At 34.7% G+C, this 17773-nt stretch overlaps 1 protein-coding gene and 1 pseudogene across 2 annotated transcripts; both read left to right on the forward strand.

Annotated features, from left to right (window-relative positions):
- The first annotated feature begins 1896 nt into the window (after nt 1-1896).
- On the forward strand, nt 1897-4562 carry LOC143577459 (protein kri1-like; annotated as a pseudogene). The gene is made up of 2 exons (XR_013143112.1): nt 1897-3799; nt 4447-4562. The product of XR_013143112.1 is annotated as a protein kri1-like (transcript).
- A 2560-nt stretch (nt 4563-7122) lies between these two features.
- Nucleotides 7123-17176, forward strand: LOC143577451 (valine--tRNA ligase, chloroplastic/mitochondrial 2-like; the record flags this gene model as incomplete). Its single annotated transcript, XM_077061283.1, has 27 exons — nt 7123-7222; nt 7317-7401; nt 8286-8418; nt 8994-9077; nt 9146-9240; nt 9332-9423; nt 9580-9633; nt 9715-9767; nt 9853-9920; nt 10013-10088; nt 10171-10254; nt 10343-10491; nt 10577-10694; nt 11344-11460; nt 11555-11775; nt 11865-11954; nt 12309-12420; nt 12527-12637; nt 13420-13557; nt 13640-13690; nt 13784-13896; nt 14007-14154; nt 14715-14819; nt 14913-15014; nt 15595-15667; nt 15766-15932; nt 16806-17176. Coding segments are annotated over 27 exons (2874 nt in total), but the record flags the coding sequence as incomplete, so codon positions are not given.
- Between the last annotated feature and the right edge of the window lie 597 nt (nt 17177-17773).

The following is a 17773-nucleotide window of genomic DNA, read 5'->3' on the forward strand; positions in this document are numbered from 1 at the left end:
ATCTAACAACAATTGAAAGTTGAAACAATAAAAGGCCCGGCCCAAGTATAAATCAGCCCAACCCAACCAATTTCTTTGGGCCCACATCTTCTTAACACCCCCAATTTACATTCATTTTATAAACATTACATATTTTTAATTTTAGGGTTCCATTATCATCAACTACTGCTGTCAAGTGTCAACAATCAAGCTTTAAAGGACTCAAGGTACGTATCGATTTGTTAGATTAATTTAGTTATTAATGTTTAACCGTAACTGTAAACCCTAATTGCCCAAATTTTAATTTACAGCTACAAATTGAACTTATTTGAATGATATGTTTGAAATTGATTAGTCATATAATCCGATTTTTGCCCTAGTGTTTACTCTGCAATTGTTTACAGTTTAAATGAGCCGAGCGGCTCGTGAGCTACTCGAGATCGGCTCGTTAAAAACTCGAATTGAGCTGTATTGAGCTCGAGCAGGGGTGCGGGTTTAAATTACTTTGTATATATATAGTTTTTATATAATATGTTTGAAATTGATTAGTGTTATAATCCGACTTTTGCCTTAATGTTTACTCTGCACTTGTTTACAGTTTAAATGAGCCGAGCGGCTCGTGAGCTCCTCGAGATCGGCTTGTTAAAAACTCGAATTGAGCTGTATCGAGCTCGAGCAGGGGTGCGGGTTTAAATTACTTTGTATATATGGTTTTTATATAAAATGTTTTTTATAAATGTAAATGGAAATAGTTATAAAAACATATAAATAAAATGATTAAGTAATAAATGAGGGGAGGCCAAGCGAGCTTGAGCAATTTAGGGGTGCCGAGCCCGAGCTCGACTAGGCTCGAGCTCGGCTTGTTTAACTTAAACAGAGTTCGAGCTCGGCTCGTGAGTAGATTTTAAAGTTTGAGCTTGGCTTGGGCTCGGCTCGTTTCCTATTTATCAAGTATTTTTTATATAAATATAATTATTTTTATATATTATTTCTATGATAATTTTATGTATAAAATAATATATACTATTTAATTATTTTTATTTATTTTTTTCATAACATTATATATATTAATTAGTAATTATTAAATACATATTTTTTGAAATTATATAAATGACAGGCTCGTTTAGGCTCGCGAGCGTGCTCGAGCTCCAAGTGAAGCTCGGGCTTGTTTATTAAATGAGCTTATTTTCAGGCTTGGGCTCGATTAAGCTCGGCTCGTTTGAGCTTTTTAACGAGCCGATCTCGAGTTGAGCTTGACAAACTACCGATGAGCTGCGCTCGAGCTTTAAAAAATACAACTCTAAAAGAGCCGAGATTGAGCCCTATTAAACTAAAACATGTTGAGCTCGAGCTCTAAAAATACAACTCTGAAAATTCAAATCAAGTCGACCTTAAACGAGCTCCACTCATGCTTTTATAAAGGCTCATTTAATAAACGAGCTTGAGCTGAAGCTTCACGAATCGAGCTCGAGCTGAAGCTTCATTAATCGAGCTCGAGCAGGCTCGTAAGCCTAAATGAGTTTTTTATGTTTTTATTTTTTATAATAATTTTTTTATATACAAACATATGATAACAATTATTAAATAATATTATATTATGTTATATATAAAAATTATATAATGAATATATATGCAAATAATAATATTTAGCGGAGCCTGGGCCGAGCTCGAGCTTGGAAAACTATAACGGGCTGAGCTCGAGCTTAGCTTTAAACGAGCCAGGCTCGAGATCAAGTTCTCTTTAACTGAAACGAGCCAAGCTCGAATTCTCTTAGATTAAAACGAATCAAGCTCGAGCCCTCGTTGACTAAAACAACTCAAGCTCGAGCCCTCTTAATTTAAAACGAGCCAGGCTTGAGCCTGAACGAGATCGGGCTTGGCTCGGCTTGCTTACGCCCTTAAACCTAACCTAAATTATTTGGTTTACAGAGTTAAAAGAACGGGGATGAAGCTATTTGAGGACGACGGTGGCTCCGATGCTGGTGATATATCGAAAATTGAAATTAACAAAGAGTACGCTCGCCGATTTGAGCATAACAAAAAACGTGAAGATTTGCAGCGGTTTGAGGAGCTCAAGAAGCAAGGTCTAATCGATGACAGTGACGAAGAAGATGTTGTTGAGTCAACTGACGATGAGGAGGATATTGTTAACTATTCAACCAAGCAGGACGTGAAGTTCTTTGATGCGTTAATAAAGGTTAGAAATAAGGATCCGTTGCTTAAAAGCGAGGACGCTAAGTTATTCGATTCGGATGACGGAGAAGATGATGATGGAACCGAGGCTGAGGATGTTAAAAAGGAGAAGAAGAAAAAGAAGTTGTATTTGAAAGATGTGAATGCAAAGAATTTACTTGAATATGGGCCTGAGTTTGATGATGAAGATGAAGAACGAGACACTAGAAGCAAGAAAAAGAGTTATGTTGAAGAGATGGAGGTTGCGAGAAAGGAGTTTCTAGATGCAGTTGCTGCGGAAGATGGCGATGACGATGATGGTGAACTGTTGACGGTGAAAAAAAATAACAATGAAGATGAAGATAATCATGAGTATGAAAAGAAGCTGGATGAGTATTTTAAGGAAGATGATAAGTTAGACGAAAACGAGAAGTTTTTGAAGGATTATTTTAAGAACAGATGTGGTTAGAAAAAGATAACGGTGACGGAGGTGTGCTTGATGAAATAGATGTTTTAGAAGATGAAGAAGAGTTAGAGAAGCAAGAAGATTATGAAAGAATGTTTAATTTCAGGTATGAAGAAAACGCAGGCGATCTAGTATTCGGTCATTCAAGACAAGTTGAGGGTTCGGTAAGAAAGAAGGATAACGCAAGAAAAGTGCAAAGAATGAGTAAAAACGAAAGAATGGAACAAGCCGAGTTCGAGAGAAACGAAGAATTAAAACGTTTGAAAAACTTAAAAAAGAAAGAAATGAATGAGAGGCTTAGAAAGATTAGAGAAATCGCAGGAATCGGTGAAAATGGTGAGTGTTTGTTAGATGAACATGATCTTGAAGAGGAGTTTGATCCTGAAGAGTACGATAAGAAGATGAAAAAAGCGTTTGATGATAACTTTTATGAAGCGGATGACGTGGACCCCGGTTTTGGTAGTGAAGAAGAAGATGGTGAGTTGGAAAAACCTAACTTTGATGAAGAAGACGAGTTACTCGGGCTTCCAAAAGGATGGGATGATGAAAACGGGTCGGCAGACGGGTTCTTGGCAATTCGAGAAAAGACCCTGAAAAAGAAGGCTAAAAACGAGGGTAACGAAGGGAAATTAGAAAATAAAGTTGAGAAAAGTAAAAGATCTGAGTTAGAAGAAGAGTTCATTAAAAAGGAGTTGGAAGAGTATTTAAAATTAGAGTGCGAGGATACGATTGGCGATTTGAGGACACGTTTTAAATACAAACCGGTTAATAAAAACACATGTGGATTAAAAGCGGAGGAGATTTTAATAGTGGATGAAAAGGAGTTAAATCAGTTAGTTCCGTTAAAGAAGTTGGCTACTTACAGAGACGACGAGTTTGTTGTGCCACATCATAAGAGAAAAGAGCACAGGAAGAGGATTAAAGCTCTTATTCGAGGCGAGTCGTCTGATGGTCAAACCCAGGGCAGCAAGAAGCGTAAACACGGAGCTGGTCAAACCGAAACTGAAATGCATGAAAAGTCAGAACCGGATGTGGAAAATGATGATCAGAAGGAGTTGTCAAGGAAACAAAGAAGAAAGTTGCGGTTGAATGAGCTGAAGATAGATGCTCAACGGCGTATGGCGTATGAAGGAACTATAAATAAAAGCAATAAAAAGAAGAAACAGAAATTTTAAAGATGCTGTTTAAAAGGTAATATATATTATTTCATCACCTAGGGGTGTGCAAGAAACCGAAAAAACCGAAAAATCCAAACTGAAACAAAAACCGACGGTTTGGTTTTATGTTTTTGTAGAAACCGAACTTACGGTTCGGTTTTGGTTTTGCATGAAATAAAAACCGAAAAAACCGAACCGCACCGAATATCTAAATTTTTATTTTTTATTTTAAATAATCAATAAGAATTTAATAAATATGTAACTCCAATATTTTGACCAAATGTATAACTATCAACTAGTTAACAATTAACAAAATTATTTATACATGTATTAATTATTTCTTCGCAACTTTTTTTTGGCCTAAAATTTGAAGCTCAAATGGAAAAAACCAAAACCGAACCGAAATAACAGAAACTGAATGGTTTCAAAAATCCAAAAACCGAAGTTTTGGTTTTTGGTTTAGTTTTAGCCTAAAACCGAACCGAAAACCGAAAAAACAGAAACCGAATGGTTTCAAAAATCCAAAAACCGAAGTTTTGGTTTTTGGTTTAGTTTTAGTCTAAAACCGCACCATGCATACTCCTAAAATTGACATCACCTATTTACTGTCATTTATATACTTATTATACAAGTTTCTTGATTTTTTATGTTAACTTTATGAATATTCTGCAGCTTTAAATTTTGGTCGAATTCTATCGAAAAAGATGTGATTTTAGAGGTATTTCATTGCAATGGGTGTGCATCTTTAATCAAATCCAACTAATTTGTGGATCATTTTTGGGATATTTTGTTTTTCTAGATGTGATTTTATTGTTACTGTTGTTTAATAATACTTTGCAAGTTAAAACCAGTTATGCGTTGTATTGAATTGTTTATGGAATGGATGGTTTTATGGAGTATTTTTGGACATTTTGTGTTTTCATTTTTTGTTTTTGTTACTTGGATGTGGAATGGTCTTTTAACACTATAGAGTAAACTATTCAACCCGAAGCAAGTTGGTCGGTTTGAGATTTATACTGTTTGGTTTGGCTTTGTCACTGTTAAATAACCGGTTAAGAAAAATATTTACTTTTGTTCTTTTTGAAATAGTAATAAATGTAAAATTTAAACTCACACATAGACCGTCTAGCGTACCTTGTTAAAATTCGGCGTCAAACCGAAAACCCGATTGTTAACTTGGAGGACGTTCAATGGTTTGGTTTTCGGATTGCTTGGTTTTGTAACGGGCTAAATATTTGAATCCGGTTTCCTTGCTTTACCGAAATGTTTTTATTAACCAAAAATCAGTTACCTTCTGTATTTAGTTTATAAAAAATGAACAAGTAATTCAGTTGGATTTCAAGCTGGTTTTAAATAACTCGAAATATATCATTTTGACATTACATCTACCACATTAATTAGTAGTTTCGCACACCACCTATGTCTTAGGCAACATTTGGTTTGCGGAATTCATAGAAATTTGAAGGAATTAGAATTTAAATCCCATGACATGGCGTGTTCGTTTAGATAAGAAAGGAGTTAGAATTTGAAAGTATGTGTTTTTGGAAATTTATGAATCCCTTTAATTACAAAAGAAAAGTTAAAAAAGCGTTGGAATGTTCAATTTGGTACGACCAAATTGAATCAAGTCATTCATATTTTTATATACTTTTATGCTTCCATTTCATATGTTTCTTTTTCTTCTTAACTATAAACTTTTATAACTAGAAAATCGCCAGCCCCCTCTACAAGCCGGAGAATAACCACACCAAAAAACGAGCTTATCTTAAGTTAAATTTACACCAATTTGACCAATCTATCATCTTAAACTTAAACCTATTTTTATAACAACCAGAAAACCGCTACCCCCCCCTCTAATTATGTCTTATGTCCTAACCTTTTTTTTTTTTTATTTTTATCTTCAACCAGTTTCTAGTCCCGGGCTTTCCATACTCTCCAACATGCTATATTCACCACATGGAACACTATATGCTCTCGAGCACCCATTTCGTTTTTCCAAGTAAAAGTTTTAGCCCAAGTTTGATGATTATTTGACCGAAGTTAACTGAACTAAACCGAATACTAAAAAAAACTAGCCGACTACAGCAAACCGATTAACCGAAAACCGAGTACTTAGGCAGTTGAGACTTATAACCAAACATAACCCAACCTATATATCAAGGGCCAATAAGTGAAATACTTACCACCTAGTAGGTGTGAGCAATAACTGAATTGAAAACTGACAAAACTGAACTGAAATTAACCGAAAAACGGTTATAAGTTATGTTTTGTACCCTCGGTTAACCGAAATTAATTGAACCGAATCAAACCATACATATTTTCATATATTTCTAGCTTTTATACCTCAATTTTGTGTATTTCATGCTTACTACCATCATTTATATATTTATACATTCATTTCATATATATCTATAAATAAAAGTTTTAGCCCAAGTTGGATTTTGATTATTTAACCGAAATTAATCAAACCGTAAAAATCTCCGCTCGTGGCATAGTGGTAGGAGGTTTGGGTTCTCTAATGGAGACCCAAGTTCGATCCACACTAGTGAAATGTGGATTATGACAATGAATGATTTGATCTAGGCCTTGCGAGGTTGTCAATTCGAATCCTTAGCCCACCCTGGTTTTCGTCTCACCGTGTTACACCAGAGAGTTATGCTCTTATGGTGACACAACGACTGTCAATTGCCAGCCGACTAGAGGTGGGCAAATAAACCGGTTAACCGAACTGACCCGAAAACTGAACCGAAACCAAACCGGCTTGAAACCAATTATGTAGAAACCGGTTTGGAACCGATTGAAACCGTAGGTATGGAACCGGTTTGTAGTTTTCTTCACCAAAACCAGTTTCAAACTGGTTGACCGAATCGAAACTGGCCAAAACCGGGCAAAAACCGGTCAAAACCCGAACTAAAACCGATTAAAACCCGAACCGAAACTGATCAGAAACCGGTTTGACTTTCGTTGACCAAACCGAACCGGTTTTAACCCAAACCGGTTTTAAGTTTTAAACCGAGTTGTGCAACTCTACAGCCGACGATATGGTTTCATGGAAGTCCGAGCAACGCCCAAGTCACACCCTGAAGCTACGGCTAAACAATACAGTCTAACCAGAGTGAAGCAACTATGCCATACACATAATAAAGTTCATTCGTTCGTTCCAAAAATAAAAACAAAAATAAACCAAACCGAAAAACTAACCGAATAAACCGAACCGGATCAAACCTTCCACATCTTTATCTTCCCCACGCCTTTTATTTCCCACGAAAAAACCCCCAAACTGCTCTGCACGGGGTTTTGCTGCTTCAATGGCGTTGTTCTCCAACACCACCCCCAACCTCTTATTATTATCTCCATCCTCTTTATACAAACTCAATCCCGTTCTCTTCTCAACTCACCGTCGCACTGCCGCTTTATCCAGATTTCATTTTCGAATATCTAAACCGAGGTTGTTCGTAGCATCAGCAGGTAATTAATTTAGGGTTTTCGTTAGGTTTTGAGAAATCTGTATCTAATTGTAGTTGTTTGCTTGTTAATTACAGTTGCTGCATCGGAAAATGGAGTGTTTACGTCTCCGGAGATTGCGAAATCGTTCGATTTTACTTCCGAGGAGCGGATATACAATTGGTAGTTCATTCGGTTCAAGTTTTTATTGTAATTGACTAATTGTATGTAATGTTTATGTTCGGAACGGACGTTAAAGCAATTTATTTGTTCGGTAAGGTTAAGGTTAATGAACGAATACGAACAGAGGTCGTGTTTGTTCAATTGTGTCTGTGAACGTTTGGTGATTTATTTGTTTATGTTCGTTTGGTAGGTAAGCTTAACGAACGAATTACAGCATCTGCTGTGTTCGTTTAATTGTGTTTGTGAACGTTTGGCGATGTATTTGTTTATCTTTGTTCGTTTGATAAATGTACGGGACATGAACAAAGAGTTTCGTTCGGTAAGGTTAAGGTTAATGAATAAATGCGAAGAGAGATCGCGCTTGTTCAATTGTGTTCGTGAACGTTTGGAAATGTATTTGTTTAGGTTTGTTTGTTTATGTGTGTTAGGATACGTTCGTTTACACATGTATGTTTGCTTAATTTTAATATTAATTAATTAATTAATTTATTTATTTCTATTGCTCTGTTGATATAGTTATGTTTATGATTACTATGTAAAGCTTTTTAGTTTTTTGGATATCGTGTGGTGTGCTTCTGTAAATTTGGGTTATTTTGTGTTCATTTAGTGATTTTAAATTCTTAAATTAATGCATGTTCCTTTCTGTCTGTTTATGTTCATTCGTGTCTGGTCACATTCGTTTGTGTTCGTTTGCGTCCATTTACAAAGTTAATGAACAAACACGAACAAGCTCAGTTCCTCAACGAACAACGAAATTTTGTCCGTTAAAAGTGTTCATGAGCCGTCCATTTGTCCGACAACAGCTTAATGGACGAACACGAACAAGGTCTCATTCGGTTTGGCTTGGTTTGTTTACAGCCTTAATGATTGATAATTGGTTCTAGGTGGGATTCTCAAGGCTATTTCAAGCCGAGAATAGATGGAGGAGGAAGTGAACCGCCGTTTGTTGTTTCGATGCCGCCTCCGAATGTGACTGGGTCTTTGCATATGGGGCATGCTATGTTTGTTACTCTTGAGGTTGGATTATTATTGGTTATTAAAAACATAGATTGATAGATGCATGGTCATCTCACATAACATAACCGTTTTGTGCTATATGTTTGTTAGCTATATTGCTAAACATTAGTTCACTGTCACATAGGGGTGTGCACAGTTCGGTTTGGTTAGGTTATTAGACTCAACCAAATTAACCAATCGATTTTCGGTTAATCGGTTCGGTTTTAGTAGGTTTTCATTTCGGTTCGGTTAATAACCAACACTAATTTGGGATAAACTTTTTACTTAGAAATACATATAATGGATGCATAAACACATGAAATGAAGGTATAAATACATAATATGGAGATATAAATACATGAAATGGAGGTAGAAAGAAATGGTGGTATAAAACAAGAAATACATGAAATGGAGTTATAAAACCTAGATTTATATGAAAATATGAATGGTCCGGTTCTGTTAATTTCGGTTAACCGAGAGTACAGAAAATACCCGATAACCGATTTTTGGTTTATTCGGTTATCGATGAATTTCTGTTCAGTTTCGTTGGTTTTCGGTTAGGTTTTTGCTTACCCTAGTGGCACATGTTCCTCCAGGATATTATGATCAGATACAACAGGATGAAGGGCAGACCTACACTCTGGCTACCTGGAACTGATCATGCTGGGATTGCGACTCAGGTTTGTGTTTAAAAACTACTATATCTGTTTGTTGTATTCCATTTTTACTTATTAAACATTAAATGCAGTTGGTTGTTGAAAAAATGTTGTCATCTGAAGGCATAAAGAGGGTTGATATGGGTCGAGAGGAGTTTGCAAAGCGAGTTTGGGAGTGGAAGGAAAAGTATGCTTATTTTATTTTTGGTTCCTTCGTGTTATTAGCATTCAAATTAGGAGCGTGTGCTTAACATGATCTAGTTTGGATATATCTGAAGGTATGGTGGAACCATTACAAATCAGATAAGGCGGCTTGGTGCTTCTTGTGATTGGACCCGAGAACGTTTCACACTTGATGAGCAGCTAAGTCGTAAGATAGTTTTCTTAATCAAATAATTTGATAACTATCTTTAAATGTGTGATGACTAGCTAAATGTTAAACGTGCTTATTTAACTCTACATGTTTGCAGCGCAGCATAACTTCAATCAACAACATTTCATGACTTATATTTATTAATTGTTGCAGAAGCTGTTATTGAGGCCTTTAATAAACTTCATGAGAAAGGGCTTATTTATCAAGGTATAAATAATTTCCACTTCTTTTTTTAAGAAAGTTACTTAAAAAAGAGAACAAGTGTCACTATGTATCGATTTTTTGCAGGCTCCTACATGGTTAACTGGTCCCCAAATTTACAGACTGCAGTTTCTGACTTGGTACATTTGTATCTCTAATAACTACTTCTCAATCGATTTTGCTTAATTTTCAAACTCCAAAATTAACATGTTCATTATGTTTTAGGAAGTTGAATACTCTGAAGAACCCGGTTTTCTATATCATATCAAATATCATGTTGCTGGAGGTTCTAAGTAAGCGGCCCTCAATTTTCTTATTTTCACATTCCACGCATGTTGACTTGTTTGAAAAGGCATGACCTTTATGTTTCTTGAATTCAATGTAGGAGTGACTTTTTAACAATAGCTACCACACGACCTGAAACCTTATTTGGTGATACAGCTGTCGCTGTGAATCCCGAGGTATAATTGCTTATATCATAAATCTTCATACTGCATTGTTAAATTATTAATATTAATATTGAATTTACTATTATCTTTACAGGATGAAAGATATGCTAAATTTATTGGAAAGGCGGCCATCGTTCCAATGACATTTGGCCGTCATGTCCCGATTATTGCTGACAAGGTACCTATGTTCACATGCTGACCTATATTATTTCATTTATTTTTCCAAAAAGTATCACTGATAAAATGGTTTTCGTTTTATATGACAGTATGTAGATAAAGATTTTGGAACAGGGGTTTTAAAGATAAGCCCGGGGCATGATCATAATGATTACCTTCTTGCTAGAAAACTTGGTCTTCCTATACTTAATGTTATGAACAAAGACGGCACACTTAACGAGGTGGCTGGATTATATAGGTTGGTTACAAAAATTTAAAAGTTTTGAACTTGTAAGATTCTTAATTAAAGAAGAATAATTTTTATTGCTGGTGTGTTAAATCAGCGGTCTTGATCGTTTTGAGGCAAGAAAGAAATTGTGGTCAGAACTTGAAGAAACAGGCTTAGCAGTCAAGAAAGAATCTCACACGTCACGAGTTCCTCGATCTCAACGGGGTGGAGAAGTAAGTTACATTTTTTGTGAAAATAAAAATTACTGTTTGTAAAATAGAAGTCTCAAATTAGGTTAAAACAATGGGTAAATAGGTAAATTTGCCACTTAGATTTATTGGAGGTGGTATGAATAGGCTTGTAAACGAACAGAATGAACATGAGCGGAGCACGTGCTGTCCGTTCTTTTATCTTTAACCGAATAAACGACTGAGAACATGAACTATAACAACTAAACGAACAAACTTTTCTTGTTCGTTTCGCTCGTTAAGAAATGTACATGTTCATGTTCGATCGTTAATAGTATAAAACAGTTCACAAACGTAAATGAATGAACATAACTGTGCTAAAATCAGTTAAAGTAAATTTGGTCATGTGAACAACAATGTGTTGAGTCTAAAGGTTATTAAAATTAAACTAATTTGTTATGGACCTTAAAAATTTAAATGAATATATTAATGAACATAAACGAATGTAAACGAACATTCCCAAACATAAATGAAAAAACAAGACATATGCTCATGTTTGTTCATTTATTAAATAATTGTTCATAAATGAACTTCCCCCTTAAAAGATTCACTGAACGTTCGGCTCATTTACTGGCTCAAATTAGGATAAAATAGAGGGAAAACAAGTAATTTTGGTAATGTTTTTTTCAATCAGATTATAGAGCCTCTAGTGAGCAAACAATGGTTTGTGACAATGGAGCCTTTGGCTGAGAAGGCACTCGAGGCTGTGAGAAAAGGTGAATTAACAATTATGCCTGAAAGATTTGAAAAGGTATGTATAATATTATATTGAGCCTTTATTATTTCATAAAAGAAGTTATATTTGTTTCTTAATAGGTTAATTGATGCTTTTTTGGGTGATTCAGATATATAACCACTGGCTATCAAACATTAAGGATTGGTGTATTAGCAGACAATTATGGTGGGGCCACAGGATTCCCGTTTGGTATATTGCAGGTAAAGACTGTGAAGAACATTATATAGTTGCTAGAAGTAATGATGATGCTCGTAAACAAGCTCAACAGAGGTATGGAAAAGATGTCGAGATATATCAAGATCCAGATGTTCTTGACACTTGGTTTTCAAGGTTTGTTTAGATGATTTACCTTAAGATTTGAATTCACTGTTGCAGTTTCATGTTTGAAATGTTTATAAGAATTGTTTATTTGCTTGTAGTTCTTTATGGCCTTTTAGTACTTTGGGATGGCCTGACGTGTCCGCTGAGGATTTTAAGCGGTTTTATCCAACATCCGTACTTGAAACAGGGTATGTATTTCTTCTTGTTCTTTTTATTTATGTCAATTCAAAGTTAACTTTTTGCCTATAATAATATTTTAGAAAATTTAACTGATAGTTAACCATGCTTGTTAATATGTAAATGTTGCATTAGTGCATTATAGATGGAGTATAATTTAAATGATAAGAGATATTTGTTAACTTCAACATTTCAGAGGTCATGTCTCTGAATCCAAATGTAGCATTGTCATTATATATTCTGAAGTTTAAATAAACTTAATCAAAAGTTTCAGCATTTTATAAACTAAAAGATTGACTCTTTATCTATTGATGTGTTTAAGCAAAAAATAGTTTGAAATATTATTTGCACTCGTATGCAAACAGGCATGACATACTATTCTTCTGGGTGGCACGTATGGTGATGATGGGCATTGAGTTTACCGGAACCGTCCCGTTTACACACGTCTATCTTCATGGACTTATTCGGGACTCTCAAGTGAGTATGATACCATGATAAAATAGTTATTAGCTTATAAAAATGATACATATTCATGTAAATGCATTTCTAACCGTATATTAAATAATGAATGTAACTGTTTCAGGGACGAAAAATGTCCAAATCGTTAGGAAACGTTATAGATCCTTTAGATACGATCAAAGAATTTGGCACTGATGCATTGCGTTTTACACTTGCTTTAGGAACTGTGGGCCAGGTTTGCCACATGTGCTTTTTCTGGTGTTTACTTTAATGTGGCAATTTCATATATACCCCTAAGAACTTGCATGATATCATATTTACTACCCAAACAAAGAAATAATCTGAGATATACCCATTTCATTAATACAATTTATAAATGATCATTATACCCTTCTTGCTCCTTACACTCTAAATTCTCATATCCTAATTCATATTTTAAGGGAAGGTTATTAATGTCATAGATTTAAAAATGCTAAATGCGTATATTTGATATTAGAGGTAATTACACAGATGGTCCATGTGATTTGGGAAAAGTAACAGGTTTTGAAAGAAACCACAGGTTTCTGTTAGTTTTTTCTGTTGAGTTAAAAGGACTAAAATACCCATTCACGTAACCACAGGGACTTTTTTTTGTAATATTTTGATATTTTATGTAAAGTACAGAAATAGTCCCTCAAGTATAAAACAATCTTAGTCAGTTACGTAATTAGTCCCCCACCTGTGAAATGACTAAAATGCCCTTCAACTAGACAGAAAATTTTACGTCTGTTAGTGTTAATACCCGTCTCGTTACATAACTGAAAGTACCGACTTGTTAGTTGTTACTTTTTTTGCTTAGTACCTAAACTTATTACTTTGTGCAAATCACAGGGACCATCTATGTAATTAACTTTTGATATTAACATTTTCTTTTAGGTAATTATGATATTATATCAAGTTTTGAGGGGATATATGAATTTATTCCTGTTTATTATTATTATTAATTTAATATTATTAATTCACATTACATGTTTCCAGGATCTAAATTTATCAACCGAGAGACTAACATCTAATAAAGCCTTTACAAACAAATTATGGAATGCTGGCAAGTTTGTTATGCAAAATTTACCTAATCCAAGTGACACGTCAGCTTGGGAAGGTTTACTGGCCCATAAGGTTTACTTAATGTTCTTTTTGCAATTTTTTTTCTGATAATGTTTAATTTATTTATATACTTAAATTTTTATACAATTTTAAGTTTGATAAGGAAGAGCATCTGATTGGGCTGCCTTTACCAGAGTATTGGGTGGTAAGTTGGATCTTTCGATAACTATAAGCAACAGAAACCTATTATTTTATTATTATCTTTTTACCTTTTTTATAATTAACGTCATATATGCAGGTTTCAAAACTGCACATACTCGTTGATGCGGTCACAAGTAGTTATGACAAGTTTTTCTATAATGATATTGCACGGGAACTATATGATTTCTTTTGGGGTGACTTTGCCGATTGGTAATATTCTACATTTCTTCATTTATAGTCTTAAGAAATTAGTTCCAGATTCAAACATTACTGCCATAAAAGCTTATATTTTAGATACTATTTATATGCTTCTGCTGCAGGTATATTGAAGCAAGCAAAGCACATCTTTACCAATCAGAAGATAAACAAATTGCCTCTATTTCCCAAGCAGTTCTTTTATACGTTTATGAAAATATATTAAAAATGCTCCATCCGTTTATGCCCTTTGTTACGGAAGAATTATGGCAGGTAATTAACTAAGTATTAACTTTAATAATGAATAGGTCTTTAAATAAACCAAACGTTCTAAATGAATGAACACGAGCAACAGTTTTTGTTCATTTAGTTAAACAAACGAACATGAACAGATGCCTCGTCTGTTCATTTACGTTCATTAACGTGATTAATGAACGTTCCTTTATGTTTGTTTAAGTTTGTTCATGTATGTATTCATTTATATATTTTATGTCCACTAGTTTTATGAAAATAAAGTATCACTAGTTAACTTAGTCTAGTTTTATTAATTTTTTAGGCTCAACGGATTGATTGACACATTTACTTTTAGTTAGTGTTCTGTTCGCTCAATTATGGTTGTTCATTTACGTTCATGAATCATTCGTGTATACTCTTAGCAAATGAACATAAACGAACACGAACACGCTCGCTGTCTTAACGAATGAACATGAACATGAAAACTCAGTTCGTTTATTTGTTTTGTGTCTGGTCGTTTAATAATGAACTAGAAATTATACTGATTTTCTTTCTATTTAATTATATTGTATAATATTTTTATAAGTTACTGTTTTCAGGCACTTCCTAATAGGAAAGAAGCTCTAATAGTGTCTCCATGGCCTCTTACTTCACTTCCAAGGAATCTTACTGCCATAAAAAGATTTGAAAATTTGCAAGCTTTGGTGAGCTTATAATTTTGGTATTATATACTTTATGTGATAACTTATGTTATATGAAAGTTAGAACATTAATGATTCGTTTTATTTTTTATTTAGACACGTGCAATAAGAAATGTGAGGGCTGAATATTCTGTTGAGCCTGCAAAAAGGATATCTGTATCAGTTGTTGCTAATTCAGAAGTTGTCCAGTATATTTCTGTAAGTACCCGTGAGGCCGTGATACCTGTTTATGCAAATCCCTACCACTTTAACAAAGGTTGAAATAAATGTTACAAAAACCAACCCGAAATAACCGAACCCCAAACAGAAACCAATTTGTTTTATAATTTTGTATAAAGCGAATTTCGGTTTCGGTTTTGTATGCAACTAAAACTGAAAAAACCAAACCGAACTGAATGTATGGTTTTTTTATTTGTTATTTTGAATGTTAAGTAATTTATAAGAATTTAATAAATTGTATAACCCCAATATTTTAGCCCAAATGTATAATAACCAATTAATTTTCAACTAACAAAAACATTTAGGGACACATTATTATTTTGGGCCAATTTTTTTTCCAGCCCAAAAGTTTCAATCCCAAATGCTAAAACCGAAAGAACTCATACCAAACCGAACACAAACCAAAACCGGACAGTTTTTAGAAACTCGAAAACTGAATTTTCGGTTTTTGGTTTGAGCCCAAAACCAACCCATGCTCACATCTAAAGTCAACCCACAAGGCTGATCCAAACCTGTTTCGATTAAACCCATTTCTCGTTAATCATTTTTTTTATGACAGAGAGAAAAGGATGTACTGGCTCTTCTATCCAGACTCGATATGCAAAGTATCCATTTTACAGATTTACCCCCAGGTCTACCCTCACCATTTATTAAATTCTTCCTCACATTGTGTGTTTGTTTTATAAATAAATTGTTATAGAATTTAAATTCCTTTTTTATGTTGATTCAGGGGATGCAAATCAATGTGTTCATCTTGTTGCTGGAGAAGGTCTAGAGGCGTATCTTCCTCTTGCAGATATGGTAGATATTTCTGCAGAAGTTCAACGATTAACCAAACGCCTTTCAAAGATGCAAACCGAATATAACGCTCTTGTGGCTCGTTTAAGTTCTCCCAAGGTAATTATTTCACGGCATACCATCAACTATCTCGTTTGCGACACACACACAGTGTAAAGATCAAATGCAAATCGTTTTTGTCGTGTGAAACGGAGGAAAATACGCGGTGGCATAATCGTAATTACTCCTAATAGGGTAATTACGCTACAACACATAAACAACTAGTGTAATAATTCTTACGCTACTTGTTTTATTATTGGGGTGCAAACGAGACGAGCCGAGCCCAAGCTCGACTAGGCTCGAGCTCGGCTCGTTTAACTTGTACAGAGCTCGAGCTCGGCTCGTTTCGAGCTCTATTTTCAAAGCTCGAACTCGGCTCGAGAGTAGATTTTCAAGCTCGAGCTCGGCTCGGCTCGTTTACTACATATAAACAATTTTTTTATATAATTATAATTATTTTTATATTTTTTCTATTATAATTTTATGTATAAAATAATATATATTATTTAATTATTTTAATTATTTTTTCATAACATTATATATATTAATTAATAAGTATTAAATATATATTTTAAAAACTTATATAAATGACAGGCTCGTTTAGGCTCACGAGCCGGTTCGAGCTCGATAAGTGAAGCTCGGGCTCGGGCTCGTTTGTTAAACGAGCTTACTTTTAGGCTCGAGCTCAGGCTCGATTAAGCTGGGCTCGATCGAGCTTTTTAACGAGCCGATCTCGAGTAGCTCGCGAGCAGCTTGGCTCGTTTGCACCCCTACTTGTTTATGTGTTGTAGCGTAATTACATTGTTACGAAAATGCCACCGCGCTTTTTCCCTTGGCTTCGCACTTTTAGGATGTTAGTGTGTCTGTATATACGTATATGTATGTTTTTTTGAACTTATATATATTCTCTTGACTCTTGTTTTCCATCTACAGTTTGTTGAGAAAGCTCCCGAGGACGTTGTTCGTGGGGTCCGCGAGAAGGCCGCAGAAGCAGAAGAAAAGTTGAATCTTACAAAAACCCGTTTGTCGTTCCTTCAATTGACAATTTTGGTCTCGGAGCAGATGTAATACTTCTGGTATCGTGCCTGTTGATAAACGTTTATGGTTTTTCGGCAACGTTGGATTACCGGTTTTGATCTGTCCTGGTAATGTTGTTAAGGCAACCAGCTAATGCATTGGCCAATTTTGGACTACTTGTAAGTTGTAACCATTCTTACTAGCATTACTTAAAAAGGCTCAGCTTATAAAATTATTTATGTGGATGTAAAATTCTTTTTTGAACTTGGTTTTACTTTGTTTAATTTAATATAGAAAAATCTTTCAAGATTTAGTTTTAGTTATTTAAACATGTGTATCATGTTTTAGATGATTTTGCTTGCTTTGAACTTGTTAATGGCCAGCTAACTGCTTAATAACCAGTTAGGCGCCATGAGCCTTTGTTGAATGCTTTGTGTATGAATGTTTTATTATGATTGTGTGATCTCTGATGTTCGTTATCTGTGAACTTGTGATGCGTTTACATTTGATGTATGAAGTTATGCAAGTTTGTTTATATTCAGTTAATCCCTAGGTTATATATCGATCGTTAAGTTGGGGCCGCAATCCCTAGTGGGTATAAGAGACAATTTGGTTGGTTGGTTAAATATGCGAACTGCCTACTGGCTACTGCAATGGTCTTTATAAAGGGGTCTAGAAACTAGTTAGGATTTGGAACTGATTTGTATGGGTTATAAACCACAAGACGATTACAAAATATGGGTGATAAAAGTCAAGTATGGGTGATAAAAGTTCGCTACTTGAATTTCGTTTGATGTGTGCGCGCGTCTATAGCATAGATTTTCGGATTCTTTAGATTAACCTTGATGACTCTCTAATCTTTTAGCGCTTTAGATGGAGGGCAT

The sequence above is a fragment of the Bidens hawaiensis genome, unplaced genomic scaffold (assembly GCF_021521415.1).
Source record: "Bidens hawaiensis isolate Kalapana, Puna unplaced genomic scaffold, B.hawaiensis_p1.1 tig00028610_1, whole genome shotgun sequence".
Classification (NCBI taxonomy): Eukaryota; Viridiplantae; Streptophyta; class Magnoliopsida; order Asterales; family Asteraceae; genus Bidens; species Bidens hawaiensis.